The sequence below is a fragment of the Patella vulgata genome, chromosome 5, assembly GCF_932274485.2.
Source record: "Patella vulgata chromosome 5, xgPatVulg1.2, whole genome shotgun sequence".
Lineage (NCBI taxonomy): Eukaryota > Metazoa > Mollusca > Gastropoda > Patellidae > Patella > Patella vulgata.
In genome coordinates this window covers 63,388,361-63,415,234 of record NC_065883.2, presented here as the reverse complement: position 1 = coordinate 63,415,234, position 26,874 = coordinate 63,388,361, and the positions used below count along the sequence as shown (strand labels likewise).

Sequence of the window (26,874 nt, the reverse complement as noted above, 5' to 3'; positions counted from 1 at the left end):
CGATAAATGGTCCGAGCAGAATGGTGCCTTTTACTCATTTTACGCCTTCGGGTACATATTTATGTACCTATTTTTATTTTTATACCAAATAGGAATTCATTTTGTACTAGATATACTTCAAACAGTTTTTCTACTACTTCAAAAAAAATGTTTTAGCATTTATTTTGCAGAAGGAAAAGGGTTAATATTGTGAGCTAATATGTCACCCCTCTCAGTGATTGTAGCGTTTCTTCCGCCTTTCTATGATTGTAGCGGCCTAGCGAATATTCACTGCTGACCAGTTTGGCAAAATCCCCGTCAATGAATGAAGTTTGCTGCGGATCATGCAGTGCGACATCAAAACTTTCGTTTCTCAAAATTTATGGTAGGATTAGTAATATAAACCCCCCAAGTAATTAACATTGTGATACCAACGATTCTGTATATAGATTTAGTATTTGTTTTTTTTTAAATAAAAAGAAACTACCGGTTTCAAGGTCGCTGACGTGTAATTTGATGCGGGATTACAACATGGCAGCCACCTGTAAGGTGCGAACGCAAGTTGCGTTTATTTTATTATTTTTATCTATTTCACATGTATTTACGTCAAAAATATCAGATGCAAGATTATGTGCAGACAGAGATTGTCAAGGTAATTATTCAGCTTCACCCATAAGATTCTTTTGATGTCCATATGTTAATTTCTATGTATTTTGTATTGGAAATTATTTAATTAATGGCCGTGGAGAGTAGAGTGTAATTTAATCATATTTATACTGCCGCATTCATGATTGCATTTGGGAATTGCACATGACACTATCATCATCTTTACGATATTTTGATTGAATTTATAATATTTATTTTATAATAATTGAATAGCAGATTATCGTCATTCGTTCTGACTATCACTAAGTGACTTGGTGGGCTTCATCCTATTCCTAGGCCCTAGACGTGGGTAGTCTAGCTCTGAACGTAGGTCTCATTACACTCTCCTCTACGTCCAGGGAAGCTAGCATTGAATCAATGTCGAAAGTAATCAACCGTCCCAGTCAATTTTACTGGGCAACTTTTTACCGCTAAACGCTCGCGTGTCAGTCCCTGTGAATTCCTGAACAATGTAAAGGAACATCTTAGTGAGAAAATAAGACCTCGCTTACCTCGCTAGATCCAGTATGAGCGACACAACAGGCTGTTAAAAAATACGTCTCCACCTATCAAGTTGCCTTTTCGCTGCCATGACACTCTAAATATAGGTCAACGTCCATATTTAGGAATGTTGGCCAAAAACACGATGAAACGAAATTTGGATAAAAATTAGAATCTTTGAAAAAAATTAGAATCTTAAGTCATTTATTGCTTTTCCCACCTTTTAATATTACAACAGCAATAAATGACTGAAGATTCTGATTTTTTTCAAAGATTCTAATTTTTATCCAAATTTCGTTTCGTCGACTGTTTTGTTAGACTGAAATCATGTGAAATCCCATATTAATTAGTCAATTACAGGGTAGCACGACATTTCGGTCACGCAGCATTTCAGATTCAACACACTACAGACAACCTTTCGGACTCAGTTTGATGACAGTTCGGACTTACTTGGCGATGTTTCGGACTCAGATGAATTATTAAAAGACTTGAAAATTTGTGTGATATAGTTGTGTAGATTTAGTAATACTTCGTTGTTTTTCTTTTAAAAACAGTAAACAAGCTTGATTGACATATCTCTGCTAATGTTTTTATAATTGTGAAAGCCTAAATGTTATTTACGTGAGTCAGAATAATCAAATCAACACACGGCCGTCATTATCAATGATTGACAACTCATGTTTTTCCTCATCCACCAAAGAACCATAAGGTTTCTTTGCACATACTACAATAACAATGGGATTATCGGTTAATCAGCTTTATTTATCCCACTTTGATCGTTGCCATTTCTAATGTTTTCCAAAAGAGTTTTCTTTGTACACACTAATTTATCGATTGGTGCTGCTGTCTATGGCAAACTTGTCAAGGAATGCATGTCAACATGCAGCTTAAAAAATTCTAGGGACTTGTAAAAAGAGTGCATGTCGTGTAAATATTTACTTTGTTTTTGTGTAGGTCATTTTGAAAGAAATTCAACAGCATATTATTCTTATTTAAAGAATGTATTACTTTTACGGGAAATGATGATAAAGAACATTTGTTGCAACTAATGTTTTATCTTTTGGTGGAGCCTTTTAATAACCACGTTTCATGTTAATATTTTCTTTGGTGTTTTGAAATGGTCTTTTTCTAATGAATTTATCAACTACGGACTAAGAAATGAAACATTCTTTTCATAAACATTCCCCTTTGGAAATTTTGCTGTTCCTTAAGAGGTCTATGACTATACGGTGCATCTGCATGTTATTGTCCCCTGCCTTTCAAAGAAAGCAGGTGACTATAAAAATGGGTTTGTCCGCCTGTCCATCCATCACACTTTTTGGGACACAATAACTCTCCTTCTAATTCATCTAGAATGTTCAAACTTGGTGGACATATTTATTAGATCAATGCCTTGAGCATTTTCTGCTTAGGGTAAGCAGAGATAAGCAATTTGATTGGTTGATGCTTTGGGACAGGATAACTTTAGTCGTAATTAAGTGAGGGTGAGCACAGTTGGTGTATAAATATGTGCATAGTAAAACAAAATGTAAGGCCAAACATAGCTACATGGATAACCAATGCTTCTTAATTTCTGACTTATTTGTCTGTTTCTGTGTAAACACTCCTCATCCATTGCTCCACCATTAATCCTCACAGTATTCAAACATGGTCTTATCGTCTAGTTTATGTCATTTTGAGAATGTTGAACTGTCTCATTTACCCCATTTCTTTATCTTTTGCAGAAACCATCAGTAAAGCTCAAGCTTTAGCTAACCATAATTCCAATGATCCTATGTATTTATCATTCCGAAGAGGTGATGTTATACTAATCAAAAGCAAGTCAGCTGGTAATCGTCCAGATTTATGGAGTGGAGAGGTGAGCTGACTGAACTTTTAAATTTTAACCTGGAAAAAAAGATCAGAAGTTTATGGTGCTGGCATTGCCATAAACACATTAAAGCATAGTGCAACAGTTTTAAAAATATTATGAGATATTTGATTATTTATGCACATTGTTTTTATTAACAAGCAAATTTAAATTATGTAATTGTTTGGGGGTTTTTTATAGCTAAATGGAATCCGAGGATATTTTCCATATGCATTTGTTCGTGAATTTGAAGTCATGCACAGAAAATTGGACTATGAAACAGGTACAGAGGTATGTATCATGATGAATAACTTACTGTCTACAAGATAAAACTAATCATAAAGAAGGAATGTGATTTCACATAAACTTCATTGTCTTGTACATTGTAATTAATTAAATTCCAATTAGTGAAGGAAATTGAAATAGGCCTGACAACCTGTTCGTGTTTGAAGTTATGTGAATAATTGGTATTGTAAAATCAATACACATCAATATTTACTGTGTGGAAAATTTATCATTGATTGATCTAAGATAGACAACCCTTTTACACAACACGTTGGGTTTGTGTATTCTACAGTGATGGGTGTTGAATTTATTGACATTCTCATATTAAAATAAATGAAGACTCCAGGGGAAGAACGATCTAAGTCACATATTTGTCTTTTCGCATAAAAAGCAAAACAGACTTTGGGCGAGAATGCTTGACACGAACAGAACAACGAGTGGGTTTAATTACAACCTCACAATGATGTTTAATAGAAATCATAATTACCAGTACAACAAATGACTTCCACTTTTCAGCCAAATTAAGGTCAAATAAAGGGTACAATGACTTGTATTTGTCCGGGAGGCCATTTCAGAAGGGCCTTGGTTCTGTGTGACTCCAATCGTTTTTACCTGAAATTGATTGTTCCACAGAAGGCTTATAAAAATTTGCTACCAGATGGCGCTATTAATTGGTGTTCGTTGAAAAAGTGACTTAGATCGTTCTTCCCCGGGGCTCTTCAAATGAAAATTATTTTCTACACCCCTGAACATACAGTTAGTTTGAAAGTTCTTTGGCACATTACAGTATTGATTACAGTAAAACAAGTATGAAAATGCTCAAAACAAATAGCAATATTACAATTAAAAATATGACACCAGAGATCATTAGAATTAATTTTCAGATAGATTTATTTTTGAGATGTTCTGTTGATGCAAAGAATAAAGTCTTGGAATATTTTTAAACAATCACAGTTTAGACTGTTCCACTACATAAACAAATGTCCTCTGTCTGATTTTGGTACTAGGCATGCCAATCAATTTTTATTACATATTATATTTTATTTGTTGTTCTATATTCTAGAAACATTATACACCAGGTGAACTAGCTTTACAAAAAGGTGGACAGAAGGCAGCAGATGATGAGGAGGAGAATGAAGAAGATGATAATGAAACAGACGAAAATACTGAAGAAATACAAGAAAAACAGAACCAAAAAGTCCCAGAATCTGTTGAAAATACTAAGCAAGAAGAAAAGGTGACCCAGGAAAATGTAGAAGTAAAAGAGAGTGCTGTACCAGAAGATAAAACTGTTCAAGAAAATGTAGTTCCTGCAACTGAAAATGTAGTAAATATGAAAGTAGAAAATATTGATAAAGATGAAACCGAAGTTTCAGATGAACCAGATGATAATATTCCACTACAGACAAATACAGGTAGAAATTATTGAAATATTATTCATAAAAGAACAACATGTTAAAAGTTGTACCATTTCTCTGTAGCATCAATATTTATTCTTGATTCTGTAAGACATTAATGTGTAGAATTTTTTTTCAGAAGTCAAAGAAATTTTAGTACCACAGGCAGAGGACCGCCAACAGAAAGATGAGACAGAATTGGACGAAACCGAAGTTGATGAAACCGAAGTTAAAGAAGAAGTTGTAGAAAAACCAGTAGTTGATGCTCATGCACCATCATCAGCAGATAAACCTGCTGTTCAACAACAAGCCCAGGTACCTGAACAACAACAAGTGAAAGAAACAGAAGTAGCAGATACTAAAGATGATACCGAGATTGATGAAACAGAAATACCAGATGAAGAACCTACAGGTGATACAGTAGAAGATGATAGTGGATGGTCATTAAGTAGTAAGTAGTTTATTTTATTGAACAATTGAATGGATTATTATTGTTTATTGAACAAACTTTTGGACATGATGTCAGAATTATTATAAATCTTTAAGGGGGTAGGATACTAATTGAATTGAATATAGAATACCTCAAGGAGACCATGTTTAGTGTATATAAATCTTTAAGGGAGTAGGATATGGATTGAATTCAAAATAGAATACCTATCGTTGACCATGTTTAGTGCATATATGTTTCCTTTCATTATTGTTTTTCAATCTATAAATTTGTTAAATCTGTTACTTTATAATTTTATAAATCTAAGTAAAATCTTGAGTTAAATTGAAGAGGTTTCTTGATCTTGGAATCAGTTATATCATACATTGATCAAATCCATTAATGGGCAACTGCTGAAATGATGGATTTGCGAATTTGGAAATTCATAGAATTAATTTGCTTTAGCTGCTTTAAAGCCTGTGGATGAATTACAGGAGGGACTTCTTATTGGAATTTTGCAGAGATTGTTTTAGAACTTGTTGGGCAGAATTTGTTGGCATTGTTGTTTTTAGCTCTGTCTTTCTGTTAAAAATGATTATCTGTACAATAATAACATTAATATCAGTTTGTATATTTATTATTGTGGTTTATTTTAAAATGATTATGATAAATTTTTGTATGTATCGGTAATTTCTTCTTGTATGAGCATGAAGCATGCTTTGTCTTTTTAAAAAAAAAAATGAAATGTTGAATTAAGAAAGAAATTGTGTTACAGAACAAGAAACAGTTGGAAATAATAAAGCCCAGCCTAGAGATATAATTGATGAAGCGTTTTTTCATCTTGATGATGTATCATCACACAATGTGGGAAAAGAATCCGTAGAAGGTTTATATATAGTAGTATATACTAGTGTGCTTTATATCTGTTTTAATCTCATTATTTTAATCCCTTGCTTTTCACCTAAGGAACATCAAATTCAAAGGAAATGTGTTGTTGTTAAAACACACACAATCAGAGTTGTCAAATGTTAAAATATGTTATTCACCTGTGACTGCATTGGATGTTGTTTGTCAGACAGTAAAAGTAAGCAGAAGTTTTTTCATTGGATGCAACCACTTTTTCCAAAATATGGCCAATGCTGTGACAATATTTATTACTGAAAGCAGAAATAAAATATTGTTTTAAAATCATTGATACATAATTCAATCATGTTATTTTGGTATTTCGAACATAAATGCCAGTTTTTAACCTAAATTTGGCATGGTTTCAATCTTTTTTTGGAAAAAGTATCTTCATTATATTGAAGACTATTCTAGTTGCTAGATGTCACTACAAACAACTTTTATTGCAGTCAGAAGATAAATACATACATGGCTAACTTATCATATTTGACATTTGTGAAGTACATTGGGCGTGACCATTCCTCTATTTTAAATTGAACCCAATATGTTTAATCCAAATATTAGGCTCAGATTATCTGATTAAAACTAAAACCAGATATGAAGACAAAAATTATACTTGATGTTCCTTTGATATTGAAAGGTATCACCAAAAGATGTGGCTGCACACTGTATATTTATCATGGATTGGTATCAAATGCCCCGGAATGAGGATTTCTAACCAGCATATTACCCAACTTTGTTTTATTAATGGGGATAACAGATATAATAACGACTAATACAATTGTATCTTGAAATTTTGACTATTTTCTGTAGTATTAATTAACAGTTTGCTGACATATATACTAGATACAGCATGAATGGATTATATTTCTTGAAAATGAAAGTAGTGATAAGCTATTTGAATGGAAATAAACAGCTACATATAAATGATTACCTGACTTCTACAAATACCAGCTTAGTTTTATGGATTTTAGGCATTTGTTGAATTCAGGTGTTCAGATACATGAGCTCAGTGAGTAAGACATTGGCTCGCTAACGTGGAGATCTTGTGTTCGATCCCTGCGTTGGCCAATAAAGTTCATCAGGATTTTCCGACTTAGTTCCTCTTAGTCAGTCATGCAGGACAGCGTATAGTCGTTCGGATGGGACAAAAAAACGAGGCCCCATGTACACATCGGTGTACATGTAAAAGATCCCTTGCAGTTGGAATTTGAAATAAAAGTAGGATGTAGTGCCACTGTCGAGGCAAAATTTCCCTCATGTTATATCCCATTTCATTTCATTTTTTCAAATACATGATTGTATATGCTAATTGTAGTATTTATTGATATGTATGTAACCTATTAGTAAGGCTAAGAAAATAATACCCTTGTTTACTGTTACTTGGCCCACCAAAAATATGGACAGTTGGTAGGAAAATCTTTTTATTTATTTTTTTGTGGGGTTAGTTTTATCTATTTCCTAGCATTTTTAACTTTATTACTGAGTAAGGTTCTTGAAAATGATACCACATTTTCATTGTTTGAATTTGTCAGGAGAAAATCACACCAAAATCGAGTTATAAGGCTTGGGGAATGAGGGAAAATATTTCTGGGTCAGAAATTTTGGTTAAAACAAATAGTGTTGGTCGGGTAACCTTAAACACAGGTATTTTTTTATTTTGACCTAAAGAACTTTTGTGGTAGATGGTGTATATAAAAGCTTTGGAAAGAAACCTTTTGGTTATATCTGGCAAAAAGGTTTGAACCTAAAGAACTCGAATTCGAGCTCATTATTTTCCATGGCATATTGTTTATTTACGGGCTTGTAGTTTATATATGACTGTACATGTAATAATATGTTTGTTTGTGTATGTTATATTATTTTTTGCACAATTTATAAGAATGTACACACAGATTTGTAATTTTAAAAGCATGAATCGTGTTGCATGTTTGTTTTGAATTAATATAAAAGCATGCAAACCCTTCATTTGATTTCATCTGAATATTGTGAAATTGCAAAAGTCTAAATATTTCGTGATAAGTATAATTGTGTTTATTATAAAAGTACTACTTTCAATTTAGCCACTATATAATTTTCTATCCATAAAAAAAATCCTAAGATATTTTATTGTTATGACAACTATTTCTATGTGAATGTACTTCAGGATTTTTAGTTTGATTTGTTCTTTTATGTTGTTTATGTATCAGGTATACAGGGGTTATTGTCCTGTAAGACCACACCAATTCGATTTTCTGTTCTTGATAAATAAATTTTGTATAAAATTTCAAAACTTAAAAATTTTGGAACTAAAAGCTGTTAAACAGCACAACTAAGTACTTTTGGTTTTTAAATAAGTCTTTACTTTAAGAAGAGAAAAAATGAAAAATCTTTACAAGTATTCCCGAGGAACAGAAAATCAAATTGGTGGGGCCTAATTATCATGACATGATGTGTCAGTTAGTAGGATATAGATACCTAATAATGAGATCTATATATTTCAGATTTGAATAAATATTTAAAGAATACATTTTCTGGTGGAAAAGTTGAAGAAACTAAAGAAGACCCACCACAGCAACAGCCTCCAAATCCTGAACAAAAAGAAAAATCTCCCACAGAACAGCCTGCTCAATTAGACACCAAACAAGAAATCAATAGTAATTTTCATGAAAATAAAGCAACTGAAGATATAGCACAGGAAAAAATCGCACAGAAAGAGACTCATAAGGAAGTTGATGAAACTGTTGAAGAAACAGATCTGGATGAAGAAAGAGATGATATGGATGAAAGATTTGATGAGGATGAGGATTCTACTGAAATAGCTGATGATGATGATGAAGAAGTCCAGGAAGAAACAGTTAAAGATGATCTGTACTTCAAGGGTAAAGACAAACCATCTCAAGCTACAAATCAGAAACAACCAACTGAACAACAAGAAGTAACCCCAGCTGCTAACCAGGCTCAGGTTAACCAATTCTCCCAAGAAACTGATAAGGTCCTCTCTGAACAACCCCCATTTGGTAAAAAACCTGTATTGCCAACACCAGACGAGCTGCTACAACAAGCAGTAGCTGCACAAAAACAGGCACAAGCTAAACCTAAACCAGAAGAAGCTGAGAAACCTGTCCATAAGACTGAAACACTGGTTAATATAGACAAACCTAGAGCTGAAAATGGTCCTCCCACAGAAACTAATACTGTGATAGATATTACTCCACCTCAAAATACGATTACAATTCAAAAAGTACCAACTGAATCATCTGCACCAGCTCATCAATCTGTTGTTAACGCACCTCATGAACCCCTTCAAGCTGCTACCCCTCAAAATAAGCAAAGTGTTAATGTAGAACCGTTGATTCAAGCCACACCAGTTAGTGTCCAACAACTATCTACTGAAGTGCTCCATTCTAAAAATCAAGATGAAACTTCACAAATAGTTATTGATGGTACTACAATAAATCTGAATGATGATTATGATAATACACTTCTGTATTCTTCCAGTAATTTAGGGTTTTCTAACAGTATCCAACAAGAATCTCCAGTCTTTGCTAAAACTGAAGAACTTGGTCACCCATCACATAAAGTGGAAGCTGTAGTCAGCAGTCAGACAATAGAAAAGCCTGTTACAGAAAGTGTTGGGATTCCTGCAGAAGGTGTTGTTAATCTTGCAGAAACCGCAGGACTCTCAGAGTCCTCTGTGGTTATAGAAGATGCCCCACTAGAAGAACCAGTTGCTAATTTAACAGAACCTGTTCAAGAACAGCCAAACATTCCCCTTGAGCCAGAAATTTTATCTAGTACATACCAAAGTGATGATTATTTATCAAGGAAACCATTAGCTGTAAATAATGGACAGAATACTCGAACACCTCAAGTAACACATCATGATGAACCTGTTGTCACTGAGACTCCACAAACACCTGAAGCAACTACAGATGGTCATGTTGCTGAAGAGGAAGGTACAACTCTCCCAACAGTAGTCGGTGAACTTGTCCCACCTCCCATAGAAGAACCAGAAACAACACAACCACAAGAAGAAGTAACTAAACCACGAGAAAAATATGATGGAGAGGATGTTTATTCTTATGAAGATTTTCCATCACCATCAGACACATCAGACAGTTTTGCTGATGTTCCTAAAGAAGAAGAAATAACTTCAGACACAGATCCATATAAAACTGATTCTGTTTCTAGTAGAAAGATCACAGATGAAAATTTAGAGGACGATTCATTTGGTTCTCCTGTTAAACGAAATGGTTTTGCTGACCGTATCACTCGACCTATTATAGCATTGGTAAGTACAATTCTCATCTGAGTGAATAATATATTTTGTAAATTATGAAATAAAGCAACTCGTCCTGCTTACCTGTTGATGTGCTACTCTTGTATACCATTCACAAAAATATGATATATCCAATGTACATGTATCATGCAAGTTTCAAAAAGTCTGTTAGTTGGGTTTCAAACTGTATTAATGTGAATTTTATTTTACTTACAGATGCCAGCCAGTCTACAAAGTTTTCTAGAAAAAGAACCATTAGGAATGTCACCAGCTTTAATGGTGATCATGACGATATCATCTATTGTATTACTGATAGTTACTACATGTTGTTCTAGCAGTGGTGTTGTGGTAAGTAATTTTACACACCTAAACATTGAAATACTTCAGTTATTGTCTTATCGGAAAGGTAGAAATTCAGTATAAAAGAACAAGATTTAGATAGGACATGTTAATTTGATTTGTAGATTTGTAATTTAAAGATTAATCCTGTTTTAGGGATATAGCTGATTTGGTTTTCAGCTGTTAAATTAACCGATGGTCACTTACTCTGCTGAAATTAACCTGATGTAGATTTCAATGTAATCTGGTTTCAATATTATGCAACATTACTATGCTAGAATCTAGCAGCTAGATACCGGTATTTAAAAATCTTTATGCTAAAACAAGTGTCCACATGAATTTTGCGTTTAAAGATACAAAATCATGATGGTCAAATTTTAAAGGTTCTCCTTGTTTGTTAAATTGTCTGTTGGTACTGTGAGTTTTATATTAATGTAACATATAATCATATACACAATTAAATATTTTCTCATTTTATTCCAGACTGGAAAGAAGGTAGCAAAAGCAGTAGGTAAGAACTTTGCATTTATAGTTTGGAGAAAATTTTATTGATCATTATTACAAACCAATTGAATTGCATGAAACATAGTAAAATTGAAATACTTTCATTTTTGGCACATCCAGAGATTAATCAAGTCCAAAAGTTTTAAGTCAACAATTTCTAATAAAACCAGTGTTAAATATGTTAGGAGATGTTAATATGAGAATTTATTATATTTTGTAGTAGTGGTAAAAAATCTAGAAGACAAACTCTTCATTGCTACAAAAGAGAAAGAAAGTTTGGAAGATGCTCTTGAAGAAGCCCAGAAAGAAGTAAGTGATAAATAGATGATTAATTATAATAGTAAGTGCAGGGGGACCGCACTACACACAAACAAAACCAAAAGGAAAAACCTGCTGACAAGTCATAAGCTACGCAGACATTGTAAACAATAAACATCATATCAAGTGAATGGATCCCGGGGGGTCAGCCGTAAGTGTCCACTGTGGTTTACAAGCAATGCCTTGCACCAAATAATCTGAGTGCAAGTGCGTTAATTATAGATTGATGAAACAATGATTAAAATCAAACTAATATCCTTATATTATGTCCGTCTCCAAATATACCAGTTTGACTTATGTCTTATTTTATTTTGTGAATGTTTTTATTACAGATAAAGAAATATGAGAAACAGTTATCTTCACAACAATCTGTATCTGGTAAATCTAAAGCGAATATACAAAATTTACAGGTAAATATACTTATATATATACTGCTACTACACCTGATATTACTATCTCTCCCCATCACTGAATGAATATAGTAGCCATAGAACCAGACAATGTTTATATGTGAATATTCAAATTGTAATTCACTGATGTAGATTGTTTATGTTTACTCAGTTTTTGATGAGATATCATTGACAGGACAATATTGTGAACTTTTGGATATATGACTTAGACTTTAACCTAACTCAATTTACCCAATCAAATACCTAGAAGTCTGATGTACATTTGTGTCTAGACACAACCAAGATTTTCATTGGCCAGGTTAAGCTGTCAATCAAATTACCATGTGTTTAATCAAATATGAATCTAAAACAAGTAGAACGGGAAGCTAATGCTTCACCCCTTTCTTTATAACCTAGACAAGTAAAAATTGAGACTAACTTGAGACTGCATTTCATTATTAAGATCTACATGTAATATCGAAAATAAATGATTATATACAGAAAATTAATGTATTGACTTGTCACCGTAAAAGCAGTGTTATAAATGTAAATGACAACCTACGTTTAATATTTTAGTTTCATAATGATGCTTTAAAACAGCAAGTGAACAGTTTACAGAAACAGATAGATGAATATGAGTTTGAAGTTAAAGAAACTAAAGGTTCTTCTCTAGATAAAGATAAACGGGTGAGAATAATATTCTAAAAATCCAAATATATGCAATTCATTTCCCTCAAAGTTTGTGTCGAGTGGACGTTAAACCCCATTTCTCTCTCTCTCTCTCTCATTTCTATCAATATTCATAATATTCTATAAAGCGTACTGACCTTCAAATGAGACAGTAATCAAATGCCACTCACTCCATCCATTTGAATCCAGTAGGACATTTAAATCAAAGAACAAGTCATTTTAGTTATTTCTGCAGACAAAACTATCTTTTCACTTTGCACAACCTTTATTTGATAATAATAAACAATAGAAGAATCCACATTAATTTATAGTACATACTGAAGTATTGTTTGGACTAAACAAATTCTATGTTCACTGATTGGTTGGTTGGTTGATTGATAAGTATTTTGAATTGTCATTAAGTTAAAGTTGGTGCTCTGTTGGATTATGCTAAAGGAAAAAGTTATAGCTACATAAAAGAACCTGCGCTTAGAGATTTGAGAAACTTACTTAATTTCATATGATGTCATTATTAGTAAAAGTTTTCTTATTATTTTTGTGACAGGTGAAAGAATTAGAGAAACAAGTACATAAACTAGAGGAGAGAGCTAAAAAAGCTGAAAAAAATCTAGAAAAGGTAAGTATTAGACGTTGGTCATTTCATGTTCTGGTCAATCAAGCTTCTTAGATTTGATTCTTAATGAGGTGTGTCCAGGGACTATTTAGCTGGATTTACCGGTAAGCAGGTTTTGATGGTTTTTAGATGTGTAATGAGAGTCCCAAAAGGCCTATTGATAAGAGTATATAGCTAGGCATCAGCTGTTTTATCTGAATAAATGTATATATGTCCTTGTCTGTTAAATCATCCATTGTTTTCTTTTGTTCTTAATGTACATATATATCAATATTGAACTAATCTGTTCACCTTTTCGCTAATCACCCTGTAAATATTTCATCTCATCTGTATATATAACATGTAATTGTCTGCTATATCACTTCAATGGAAGCAGACGTTAAATAAAGCTATTTTACACTCAACAGTTTTATCTAAATCAGTTATTTCTTGATAAACTAACTCCTATATAATTTCCTTGTTGTATGTTAAAAGATTAATTTGAAAAGTGATATGAAATAAAGCTAATTGACATACTTTACACAAAATTTAAAAAATACATTAAAACTAGAAAGTAGGGCTGCAACGATACGTCAGGCCACGATACGATGTGCATCACGATTTATAGTCTACGATATGATTAATATCGCGATATAGGAAATAAATTTAAAAGAGCTAAATCGCTATTAATAGGGACCTACAAATTGACACAAATGGGTCGCAACGCATATAATAATGTAATATGAATGTATATAAATTGATTTACATTCAATCATTTCGGTTTCTACTCTAATTTCAAATCAGTTATGTTCAGCGAAATACGCCAGAAGTCTCAATCAAATGACAATCTCTAGCGTCTGGTTATTCTAGTTTACATAATATTTATTGTGCATACTTGCCAGATGTAAATATGCTGTCACTGTTTGACATGACTTGTGGAATATGTCTAGCCTCTTTCTTCGAGTCCCTTGTTAAAAATGGGCCTGATTCGTGTACAAATGGTAAAATGTTTATTTGTCTTAAATATTGGATATCAGAAGCCCATCTTTTCCCGGTAAGATTACAACATCCTAAAAACTTCCATACTTTACTTGTGACTTGGTATGTGGGATTTTGATCTCAATATTGCTTTTTCTGATAATGCGACTTAAATTTGGTGAATTCATTACAAAACAAATTTCAGCTGGTTGGCTAGTATTGCCATGTTCAGTCAATGAAAAGCTTTCTCGTTGTCAGGTCAGTCATAGATTTACGGAACAGCAAAGGAAATAACGTTACAAATATTTTGATATCAAATATTAATATACATTGGAAATGTGCTGATCAGTGTATGCAGTATGTACAAATCGCCATTCTTATACAGTAATATTATCACAAATTGCATATTACTGACGTATAATATATATTAATATGTTGTATTTTTTTTTCCGCATATTATTCAAGTGTGTAATTTGAACGCAACTTAATTTCCAGCATCGACTTGCATAACCAGACTGATATTTTAATCTTGACGAAATAGTTATAATAAGCCACTTCATGTGTCGAAAACGCCTTAACACTCGCTGAAAGTAAAAAAGTTATTTTGCTCGTGGACATATTTACGCATTTAAAGGAATATTAGTCTATTTTTGTGAAATTATTATTTGGATAACGAATCGCGATACGGCCATTGATTGTATCGTGCATCATGGATTTTTAAAACATCGCGGTTCATCAATTCATCGATGAATAGTTGCAGCCCTACCAGAAAGCAATTTAAAACTTATTGAATTTTTATTATTATTATTATAGAAAACACAAGAGATGCAGGATAATATAGAAGAAGTAGCCACGAAAACATCTCAGATGAAAAGTTTATCTGATCAAGTTCAACATCTAGAAACTAGAAAACAACAATTATTATCAGAAGCTGCTGACTGGAAAGAAAAGTAACCATATTTAGATATTTTTACTAAAACTATAGATTATCATGGCATTATAGATGTTGCAATTCTTACTTTCTTTACCAATAGGGGGGTTTGGATGGCTGAATGGTTAGCACATGAGTGCTGTATCATAAGGTCTGTCATTGAGTCAATTAGCGTGGTTTCGATTCCCCGGTTGTACGTGACAAGGAGTAGAGTCGCCTGTCCAAACTCGTGGCTTTTCCCTGGGTCCTCCGGTTTCCTTCCACTGCTAAAGACCCCAACGCGCAAGCAAATTATTGAAATAAAATTAAACCATATGTTAGTCCCAAAATGACCTAGTTTGTGTGACTAAACCCCCATCTCTTGAGAATTATTCATCATAAATTGTGTTCTATATAAGTATGGTAATTTTTCATTGTTTAGAGTTGATGATTTAAATGAAAGACTGAGTCAAACAGAAGAAGAATTTAAACAAATGCAAGAAACTGTGGCGTTTAAAGATAGAGAATTTGAAGTAAGTTTTATTTCATATGTAAGAGAAGTCTGAACTTAATTCTTGTCAAATTCTAGTGAAGAACGAGGCTGTGTGTTATGAGGGAGCGCTACAACAGCGTTAGCTATGGCCTACCCTTATTTTGTTTTTCAACTGTTAGGATCTTTTACATGCTGCTAATGGTATACCACTGATAAGGGATAAAGCAGGCTGGAAAATCCTGAGGAACCTTCTGGGTCTACACATTGATGTACCCAGGAATTCCTGGCTATTATTGACTAGGCCACCTCAGGCTCCTGTCTTGTAAAAAGGCTTGATTTGACATCTATGTTGTGTATTGCCTCATATTACAGAATTGCATTAAAATCTTTTCAATTTTGAAGCAAACGAATCTTCCATTCGAATCTGATAAAAACACAAATCCTATTTCGTTTTGCTTGCTTTTACTATACTATTATCTGGAAGAGTTGTCATATATCCTGAGTTCTGGTTGATGTGAGGGATTAGCCAATGAAACGGTCTGTTGCGACGAGTTCTTAACATGCAGTGCACAGAACTGTGGGTATCCCACTAGAAACATCAACGCTGATTGGTAAATAAAATGTCTCACGTCATAGTGTCAAAAGCCTCTTGTATGACCCCTGACATGACCTCCCACTACAACCAGTCAGATATTCATGTAGCAAAAGGCCATCAAAAATATTAAAAAACAAAATGAAATATAGATCTGTAGTTTAATCAGATTTCTTTCATTCATACCATTTCTCCTCTAAACTCTGGATCCTACTATTGATGTTTTTCAGGTGTTAAGAGAATGTTTTGTACAATTGAAAGCTTTTGAAAATGAAAAAGAAATGGAAGAAGGTTTGTAAAACTGTTCTTAACACAATTGTTTAGTTTATGGGTTGTTGAAGTTTGTCTTCTTGAATATATTGGAGGAAATGGAACAATATGTTCCATTTCTTTACTAATAAACAAACTTGACTATATCCAGTTAGTTAACTAACTTTTTACTCAAAATTCAAACAGTTCTTGCCAGTAATTAATCCTTGCTTTATCATATTTGGCCAAACCAATGCTATTTTATTGTAGTCACCAGAAAGATATGAAGTCATTTGAGGCATTTTGATACCCTTGCAAGTTGCAAACTACTTTGTCGTGAAATTTGTATCTCTTAAAAAACATATCAGTCTAAGAATAGTTCAGCTTTGTTCAGTATTTACAAAGATATTCTGAATTGAATTGCCGATGGATGAATAAAATTCTTTGATAGAAATCTATTTAATCTGATTGAATCCAAACCAGGGCATTGTTCAACTTTCATATTTTGATTTTGATTTTGTTTTCTGAAACATACATTATGCAAGAGCTAAATCTGCCCATTTCAGCTCTTTCTTTTGGCCTGAAATGTTATCTTAATTATTGATTAGACATTATTAACTTATCCAGATCATAATCAATTCTCGATGTCATCGCTAGCCTGTTATATTTACTGGATTAGGATCTGATTTGCTGCTCAAATTTTATTCATGATTTAATCATGAAATGGATAATTGAGACTATGTTTTTTATCGTACCAACTTTAGTAATGATGATCAAGGATAAGCCGAAAATTCAATTGCTAAATTCTCGATTCAGAGTGGATCAATTTGACTGAAATTTTCAGCAAATTCCCTTTACATTATTTAGTTTTTAACCATTATAGTGAGAACTGCCAGCTCTTTATCTAATCTCCCATAATGTATCTTTAATTAAAGGTTAAATAATCAATGTGAATCCATATTAGTTTGGAATGCCATGGATTAAACTATGAAAAAATAGTTTTTAACATTAATTAATATAAGTTTCATGATCTCAGAAGTTGTATGTTATAGATATTAATTGTATTTATAGAACCATCAGATGAAAGTGGTGCTGTACATGATAAACTACAGACAATGATTGATGTAGCTAAAGTTAATGCTTCATTACGAACTGTACAGGAAGATAGAGATACATTAGAAAATAAACTACAGATTGAAACAGAGGCTAGACAGGAAGTAGAAGGTGAGCTAATATTCTGAAAGTATAAACATATTTTCTATAAATATAAAAACTTATATTATTCGAGAAATATAAAACTTTATATTCGAGAAATATAAAACTTTATATTCTAGAAATATAAAACTTTATATGTTAGAAATGTGATACTTTGTTCATAATAAGATGGTTATCAAATCTATGACATCCCTACAACTTTCTTTATTAAAAAGGAACTACTTAAGATCCAGTTATATTGTTGGAGAAAAATTCTTAATTACTATAAACAATTACAATACTCCCCATAAACATCCAAGAATTATACAGTTTGTTTATTCAATCAAGGAAACACCGGGTCAATATATAGGACTTTGCAATGGGTGACTTGCTGTCAAAAAATGATGTATCACTACGCCATAATGTAATCAGGTTCAGTAAAATTAAATCTATACCAAAGAGTTATATTTATTTATCTATGCAGAAGAAAGAATTGGGTGATAAATAAAATCTCCTACTCGTTTGATATCTCTATATAAGAGGATTGCATTATTGAGTAATAATCATCTGTCAGATTTTAAACAGTTTGACTATTTTTATATTACAGAACAGTTAGATAAATTAAGACGTGAAATGGAATCATTCCAAGCAGATAAAATGAAAGCAGAAAGACAGTTCCAAGAATCTCAAACTAAATTAAATGTTTTATCAAACTATTTTAAAGAAAAAGAAATGCAGCTTCAGAAGTAAGAACCATACATTTTTGATTGTTATTTTTTTTAACTTCCGTAACAAATGAGAAGTGGTAGCAGGTGTTCTAGAAAGAGTAAGCATATCCTAAATAACATGAAAGATAGAAATTGCAGTGAAAAGACACCTTGCCATTTGGAAAATGATGGTGAGCTGCTGAGCTCTTGTGTAAAATATATGCAAGTTTAGGTACCTTATATTTAGAATGGCTGAAAAGTTTTCTTTGCAAATGCACCACTGATCCCTTTCATGCATCAACTGTTGTAAGAGACTACTTTTAGGTATCAGATAATAGTTACACAACACAAAACAGCCAAGCAGAAACACAGAAGACATACCTGCGGACAAAACACATTAATACATAAACACACTGACTTGTAAGCAATTAACAATAAAAGTACTGTCCTATCAAGTGAATAGTGTTAAAATATAAACACTGACACTCTGAGTGTGTATCACTGGACTTGCACTCTGATGAGACAGGTTGCAATCGACAAGTGCACTGCAATACACGCTGCAGTCATTCTTTGTTTTATCTTCATGTGTGTCACGTCGTTTGTCTCCATAATACTTCATGTTTTTATTGAATGTAAATGGGGGGTGGGGGTGGATGGCCGAATGGTTAGCACGTGTACGCTGTATCATAAGGCCTGTCATTGAGTCAACTGGTGTGGTTTCGAATCCCCGGTTGTACGTGACAAGGAGTAGGGTCGCCTGTCCAACCACGTGGGTTTTCTCTGGGTCCTCCGGTTTCCTCCCACTACTAAAGACCCCTACGCGCAAGCAGATTATTGAAATAAAATTAAACCATATGTTAGTCTCGAAATGACCTAGTTTGTGTCGAGTGGACGTTAAACCCCATTTCTCTCTTGAATGTAAATAAAATATACTTTAGAAGATGACTAGCCTAGTTTACTTCTGTAAGTTTATACCTTATTCCCCTCTATTGTATTTTCTAGAGAATTAGGTGAACAAGAAGTATTAAAGAAACAGAATATAAATAAACTAGTTAATGCTGATGAAAAATCTAAACAAACAGAAGAAGAAAGAGCTATGTATAAGTAAGTCAATTTTTATAGTACATGATATATATAAAGGCAATAATTCTACTAGAGCTCGGAAATATTTAAACATGAAGATAATATTACAGTTGGTTAATATGTATGTACTCTTGTTATTACAGACAGCAAGTAGAAAGTTTAAAACGAGAATTAGAAGCTGCTGATAGAGATTTTAGGGCACAGGTTAGTTAGATCTACATTCCTACAATTCATGTTTGCTATAAATAACTTATTAGCCCATTAGTATCAGTAGTCATAATGGTTTCGAAAATGGGCTGAATTATCACAGTATTCTCTACAGGAAACTGGGGTCATCAAAAAGAGTTAATGACTATTTGTCTTAGCACATTGATTTGATATAAAGTCATTTAAATCATTGTCTGTGTTTTTTCAGATAGCAGCAAATGAACAGAAGGCTCATGAAAATTGGGTAAGTGTTTCTTTAATGTACTCCTTGTATTTCACTGAAATTACAAAATAATTAGACAAAATGGTCTAACACAATTACTCTAAAGTTATAAATAATTGTAAAATTAAAGATGTTCTGTTGCCAAAAGAATGATTTTAGATAACAAGTTTAGCATTGATTTATAATAATTGTCATCATTACACTAATAGTTTATTGAATTATTTTAACAGTTAGCAGCTAGAGCGGCAGAAAGAGAATTAAAAGAATCACGACATCAGAATACAACTTTACGTCAGCGATTAACAGAATTAACTAGAAAACCTGGCCCCGAAGGTTTAATACGACCATTACCTACTAGAGGCATGCCACCACCAGGTATTTAAGCTGGTTTCTGTTTTAACTTCAAGATCAGTGACTTTAATATTCAATTGAGTATTAAAATGTAACTTTCAATATTTCAATACAGTAGGGGTATAACTTCATACAGCAATTATGATTTTTATGAAATCCTTATACGGCATTTAGTAAATGAACATACTTACTTGAGAACGACAAGAGGAACTTGTTGAAACATAGTGTGAAATAAAATCAGTGATTGTTTTCCATATAAATTTGTGTTTTTATATGATTTTAATATTGATCTTAATGAAAGACTGAACATTTCTAGGTATGATGAATGGTCCACCAATGCACTTACCTCCTGGTATGGATCGACCTCCAGTAGAAAGGTCCCCATCTAGAGGTTCAATTCCACCTCATCACCCTCCAAGGTAAATATTTATTACCTTATCTTGTTTTATTATCACACTATAAGTATATTTCAAATAATTCAGAATGAACAGGGGATCATTGGTTTTGACTATAAAACGGTTTGTAGTGAGCTTTTGTGAATTAAAGGGACATAACTCTGCAAAGACCCTATATTGTCTCCCCTTAGACCACGACTGTGGCATATTCTCAAGTGAATGTTCCAGAATTGACAATCGTGTGAAAAAAGGGGGAGTTAGGGCTACAATGCATGCGCCGACTGCATACAAAATATCTCAACCAACCATGGCAGCTGAAACATATTTGTTAATTGTTTAATTAGGTCACATTTCTACTCACCACCTTTATCATGTGACAAAATTGTGACAGGACTGAATTCTATATCATTCAATTGCGATTCTGTTAATTTTGGACATTCGGGACTGACAGTCGAGCACACCCCTTAAATTTTTGTGGAGAACATTACTAGAATATATGTTCTTTAAATGAATAAGATTGTTAATATATTGAGAATTTTAAGCCAGTTACTGAATGAATATCAAAACATAAATTGTTAATTGATATTTCAGGGATGAATTTTATGGTTCCCCACATGAAAGATTACCTCATCCAGACAGACGTCTTCCACCAGGACCACGTTTACCTCCACCACATAATGGTAGATCACCACCACCCTTTGATAGAAGACCACCCCCTCCTCATTTAGATAGAAGAACTCCTCCATACAGACCACCACATCCTGATATGATGCCTCCATTTAGAGGTCCACCACCTCCACGAGACGGTCCCACATCACCCCTTCCTTTAGGTCCCCCAGGGTATGATCCTAGATTAGGTAAGTTTAGGTTTATTCTAATTTTATTTTTTATTTTTAGAATAGATAATAATATTCTTCTGTTTGTTCCTTATTTGTTAAGTATAAATGCACAGTCGAGGTTTCTGATAACCATATAATTAATACACTGCATTTAGTACATAATGCTAAAGGGAGCCACAGTGGCTCAGTGAGTCTGACGTTGGCTTGTTAACCTGGAGGTCTCGGTGATGGCCGAGAAAGTTCATCTAGATTTTCCGGCGTGGTCCCCCCTTGTCAGTGGTGTAGGACAGAGGATCCAGTAAGGGACAATGTGGAGTCGTTCGACAGGGGACGAAAAACCCAGGTCCTGTGTACACATTGGCGTGCACGTAAAAGAACCCTGGACAGTTGGAATTCAATATAAGAGTAGGCCATGGCGTCGCTGTTTAGGCATAATTTCCCTCGTAGCACACTGCGTGATGTATGTCCATCTTTGTTAGCCCAGTGGGTGCAGAACAGTAGGATGTTAAACCCCATTTTATTTCATTTGCCATAATGCTGAAATATGTTTTAACGAAAAAGCTATGGATAATTCTATAGTTTCTAGAAAGAGAATTATACTTGATAATTCTTGAATAATCTTTTAGATCAGCGACTAATTAAATGTCAATACAAATTTGTTCTGTTTATAGGTCCAAGAGCTTCATCACCATATATGCGCCCACCTCCACCTGGTAGAGAGAAAACTCCTAGACAACAAAGTCAAGTGTGATATAATAACAATAACTTATAGAGAAATATATATAAGATACATAGGGCAGTTTGCAATAAACTTGTTGACATGTATGTATTATGTTATGATAAAAAAAAGGGTAGAAATCGGCCAAAATACATGATGCCGCTGCCTCGTGTGAACAAAACAGTGAAATGTGGACAAAACAAGCCCAAAACCTCCCTTACGGATAGTCATAATAAATTTCTGTCTCTAAAAAGCCATACTTTATGTTAGATATAATATAAGATTAGGTGGTGGGATTTATTCTTTTCAAAATGGAGAATAGTGGAAAAAAAATCTAAATTGTGAAATATATCTAAAATTGCGAAAAAAAAATAATCTAAAATTGCAAAATAAATCGAAAGTTGTAAATAGTTTTGCTGAAGATGTAGTCAGATGATTTCTGAAATAGATCAGTAGAAATTTTTACGCAATTTTAATTAATTTGACCTAAAGGTGTGCCATGATAGTTAATGGACGTGTTTTAATAAAATTGTAATAATAGCACTATATATTGATATATTTGATCCCCTATAATCTAAAGGCCACATTTCATCTATGTACATACTGTTTATATAATTTATTTTGCTGGTGGTGTGAACTAGTATCATGAATATAGTTGTATCAAATTGTCCAGTCTATATTGTCATGTCATTGATTAGTCTTGAAAGAAATGTGATTTATGAATTATTGTCTCAGTTTTATCAAGGAAATAAATATGTTTATAGAAAGTATAAAATCATCAAGAGATAGTACTTGTGTATTAAGATATTGTTCATTGTACTTTTAGTGTTTATTTTCTATTATATTTCATCTTGGCTTAACCCCAGTTTCTAACTTTATAATTACTATATCATCTGGTCCATATTATCATGTCTGAGTCTGACAACTGGTATTCAATAGCAGTGTAGGCTGATTGGTTGGTTGGTAGAAGATGGGCCGGTCAGAAAGAAGTACAATATTTAGTCATATGGAATCATAGACTGTAGATTGAGGCCTATTAACTTAAAATGACTGTTTTATGAATCAACATTTGTTTCAGTCGGTTAAAGGGATTTAACTCTTTGTGAATATAGATTTTGGGTTAAAACCAAAATAATCTTCATTCATCCATTTTTTGCCTTTTATTATCTTTTTCTGTATGTGTTATTAATATGAGTTACATTTTATTTATGAGAATAATTGTATGGTTTAGATCATTAGATTTTAAGTTGCCATACCTGGTATGACATACCATGATAAAGTTAGTCATTGCTTGTATAAACTGCCTTAATTAAGATCTCTTTGCCTAAATAAGTAAAAAGAAAATGTAAAAATTATGATTCTCTTGCTTTATTTTAATGTGTCTGTGATACAAGTTTGGCGCGATCATTATAAATGGTATTCTGTCTACAACGATATATATAACATAGAAAACTTAATTAGAATGAAAATCCTCTAATATGTTTAGTTTAAATAAATACATGTGTGTTCTGTGCCTGTGAAGTTCTAGGAATATGTAATACATCTGTATGTCCATCAAAGTATTGCCAACATGAACTATTCCAAGTTGTTATATGGTAAATCAATTAATGCCAATAAATAAAACTAGTCACCATAAACAGATTAACAGTGGCAGCATGTGCTCCAATTATCCGACAGAATTTCAAAAATCCAAGCGCAATGAGCCAATTTCCCCACCCCCCCCATGATTGATGATAGGATGCAAATATTGTGTTGATTGTTTTCCTTTTCCAAGACAAACTCCCCTCCCCTTCCATTCCCTAGCGCTGCCACTGGATTAATGTAAATATAGATGTAAGATATATATATATAGATAATTATGTAAATGAGATATATATATATTATTGCATGTACATATAAAAATTTGTACAAATCAGCTTTATGTATATGTAGTTGTTTTAATTGTCTAGTCTAGGTGTGATTGTTTTACTAGGTGAATGGTTATATACTGTTTGATCATACCTATCACTACAAGTTGGATATGGTGTAGTTGCCCTGTTTTAGCAGGATTTTCTGTATTTAAACAGGCATTATGTAAGAGCTAAATCTTCCTATTGCAGGTAAATGTTATATAAATTATTAATTAGACATTTATTAACATGACAAGACCATAATCATCTCTCAATGCCATTGGATGGCCCCGATTTTAAGTAGATTAGAACGGTTTGGCTATTTAATGATTTAATATAAAAATGGAGAAGTGAGGATAAGACTTGAATGACCAATACAATGGTTACAATCAATGCACACATTTTGTCAAAACAGCAATTGATTACTTTGCTCAAAATAAAGTTATTTGACTGAAAATTTCAATATATTCATTTTGCAATATTCTTTAAATATTATAGCAGAACTGCCAGCTCTTTCTCTAAATCTTACATAATGCCCCTTTAATGTTTAGTTTCAAACCATTGCTGGCAAATTGTTAACATTTGTTGAGAATCAAAAAAATAATGGTTTCCTACTGTCGCGTACAGAGTAATCAACAATACCACTTGGGAAAAGTAAATAGTTGTAAACCGACACTTATTTTAACAGTTTGCCAACAGTGGTTTGAAACTACATTAAATACAAAAACTCCTGCTAAAACAGCACAACAGAATAACCAGTTGTAGCGTATGTTTCTTTATATAAGCTGGATGTTAACAGCATTTTATTCTGGTAGAAGTGAACTTTTATCTATCAATGATGAATGAAAAAGTAATCAATTGAAATTTATATCTGTTAATTGTTAATGAACTGTTTTCTTTTTTTTTCTTTCTTTAGTTTTAATTTGAATTTTTTTATATTTTAATCAGTTTTCAGGCATAAATTATATTCACAAAATAACTCCTAGTTTATTTTTAAACATTTTTCTATTATTTATGAAATATGTCAGTTATTCTTTTTTATTTTCTATCTTGAGTTATTTTTTGTCCATTTAGATGTACCTGTTTTTTTTTATATCTGAAGATATTTTCCGTTTTCATTCCATGATATATTTGAAATGAATACAGCCATGTTCATTGGTATTGTAGTCTACGGTCCTGTACAAGACTGGGAATGTCACAGACACTCTCAGGAACCAATTTTAGGCTTCATCAAGCGCTATTCCTCGGGTGTATGTTATTTTGTCTGTCATAGATTTCTCTCTTTTCTGTGTTTTAATGTAATTAAAACATCTCCGCCATAAAGTCAAAATGTCAGATACTAGTTTATTACTAATACTAGAGCCTGACAGTTAGTCAGGTTACTCAGGTACGTCTAAAATTATTATTTACAGGTCGTCAGGAATTAATTGAGTTTTTTAAAAAAAATTAATCATGTATGCAATCAAATGATCAAAACCTAGTTTAAATTTAGGATTTAGAGTATGAATTAATTAGACATGAAATTTAGGATTTAGAGTATGAATTAATTAGACATGAAATTTAGAACATTAGAAGCTATAAGATCTTTTAGTTAAAAAAATATGTATATAACTCAAATGTTGAATTGCTCAGCAATAATTGCTAAGTCCCAGTAATTTTATTTACTGTGTATTAAGAGATATGCAGTATGATATTTACAATGTTGACTAGATATATGTTTTAAAGGTAACTGTTATTTATGAGATATATGTTTTATGAATGTGTAAGATTTAAATCTACTTATTCTGTATTTGTAAACTGTTATAGGTTTAATCAGAGTTTATTGACATTGTAAACAAATAGCTTGCAGATGCTTCATTTGATCAGATCTTTGTAGTTTTTATGGACAACAATTTAGAACAGAAAAGGTTTTAAAAAAAATGGTCTTTGAAATTTTATTACAGCTGATAATAGTCTAGTTGAATCAAATAAATCAAACTAATAGGGAAGTGAAAATCTATTTCATCCAATTACTGTGTTTGCTTGACATGTATGACCTCATAGAACACTCTGCTTAGACCTAATCCATGTTTTGAAATACAGCTTTATCTGTATGACTATGATTGTAAATTGTATATATCATGTTATTAAATAAATTATATATAGTTGCTCTTTATATTCATATTTCTAAACCTATGATTAAAGGGACAAAATTCTGACCAATGGGGAGGGGGTGGGGTGTTGGATGGCCGAATGGTTAGCACGTGCGTGCTGTATCATACGGTCTGTCATTGAGTCAACTGGTGGGGTTTCGATTCCCCGATTGTACGTGACAAGGAGTAGGGTCGCCTGTCCAACCTTGTGGGTTTTCTCCGGGTCCTCCCACTGCTAAAGACCCCTACGCGCAACCGAATTATTGAAATAAAAATTAAACCATGTTAGTCCCGAAATGACCTAGTTTGTGTCAAGTGGATGTTAAACCCCATTTCTCTCTCTGACAGATGCGGTATGTTGTGGAAGGCCTGTGGATCGTAAGGCTAGTTATTTTTGCAAACAGCTGTCTAGTTGTTCGGATGGGATGGAAAACCGAGGTCCTGTGTACACATTGGTGTGTATGTAAAAGATCCCTTGACAGTTGGAATTTGACATAAGAGTAGGCCGTAGTGTACACATTGGTGTGTATGTAAAAGACCCCTTGACAGTTGGAATTTGACATAAGAGTAGGCCGTAGTGCCACTGTCCGGACAAAATTTCCCACATAGCACACTGTATGGCGCATGCCCGTCTTTATTAGCCCAGTTTGGAGAACAGTAGGATGTTAAACCCCCATTTCATTTCTTAACCTGCAGGTTTCCTCCAAATTATTGAAATAAGGCTATATCATTTCTCTTTCTGGCTATGACATTTATCAGTTCATGTATGTCCTATTCTTTGTTGGATTGAAACTATCAGCAGAAACTAAAAGCTTAATGAACCAACTAAATTCAG

General features: G+C 33.0%; 1 protein-coding gene across 2 annotated transcripts; it reads left to right on the top strand.

The window, feature by feature from the left end:
• Positions 1–499: 499 nt before the first annotated feature.
• On the top strand, positions 500–26,054 carry LOC126820555 (transport and Golgi organization protein 1 homolog). 2 transcript variants are annotated; one of them, XM_050548583.2, is made up of 25 exons: positions 500–631; positions 2,850–2,983; positions 3,176–3,265; positions 4,323–4,674; positions 4,796–5,107; positions 5,859–5,969; positions 8,470–10,259; positions 10,464–10,595; positions 11,070–11,097; positions 11,311–11,399; positions 11,741–11,818; positions 12,374–12,484; positions 13,032–13,103; positions 14,871–15,007; positions 15,410–15,500; positions 16,283–16,343; positions 17,373–17,525; positions 18,103–18,241; positions 19,205–19,306; positions 19,429–19,489; positions 19,701–19,736; positions 19,946–20,090; positions 20,383–20,485; positions 21,053–21,318; positions 21,972–26,054. In XM_050548583.2, exons 1-25 carry the CDS (start codon positions 511–513, stop codon positions 22,049–22,051), a joined length of 4,794 nt encoding a protein of 1,597 aa, XP_050404540.2. In that variant the 5' UTR covers positions 500–510; the 3' UTR covers positions 22,052–26,054. The 2 variants fall into 2 exon arrangements, with proteins under 2 accessions (XP_050404540.2, XP_050404541.2); XM_050548584.2 differs by lacking the exon at positions 5,859–5,969.
• Positions 26,055–26,874: the final 820 nt, after the last annotated feature.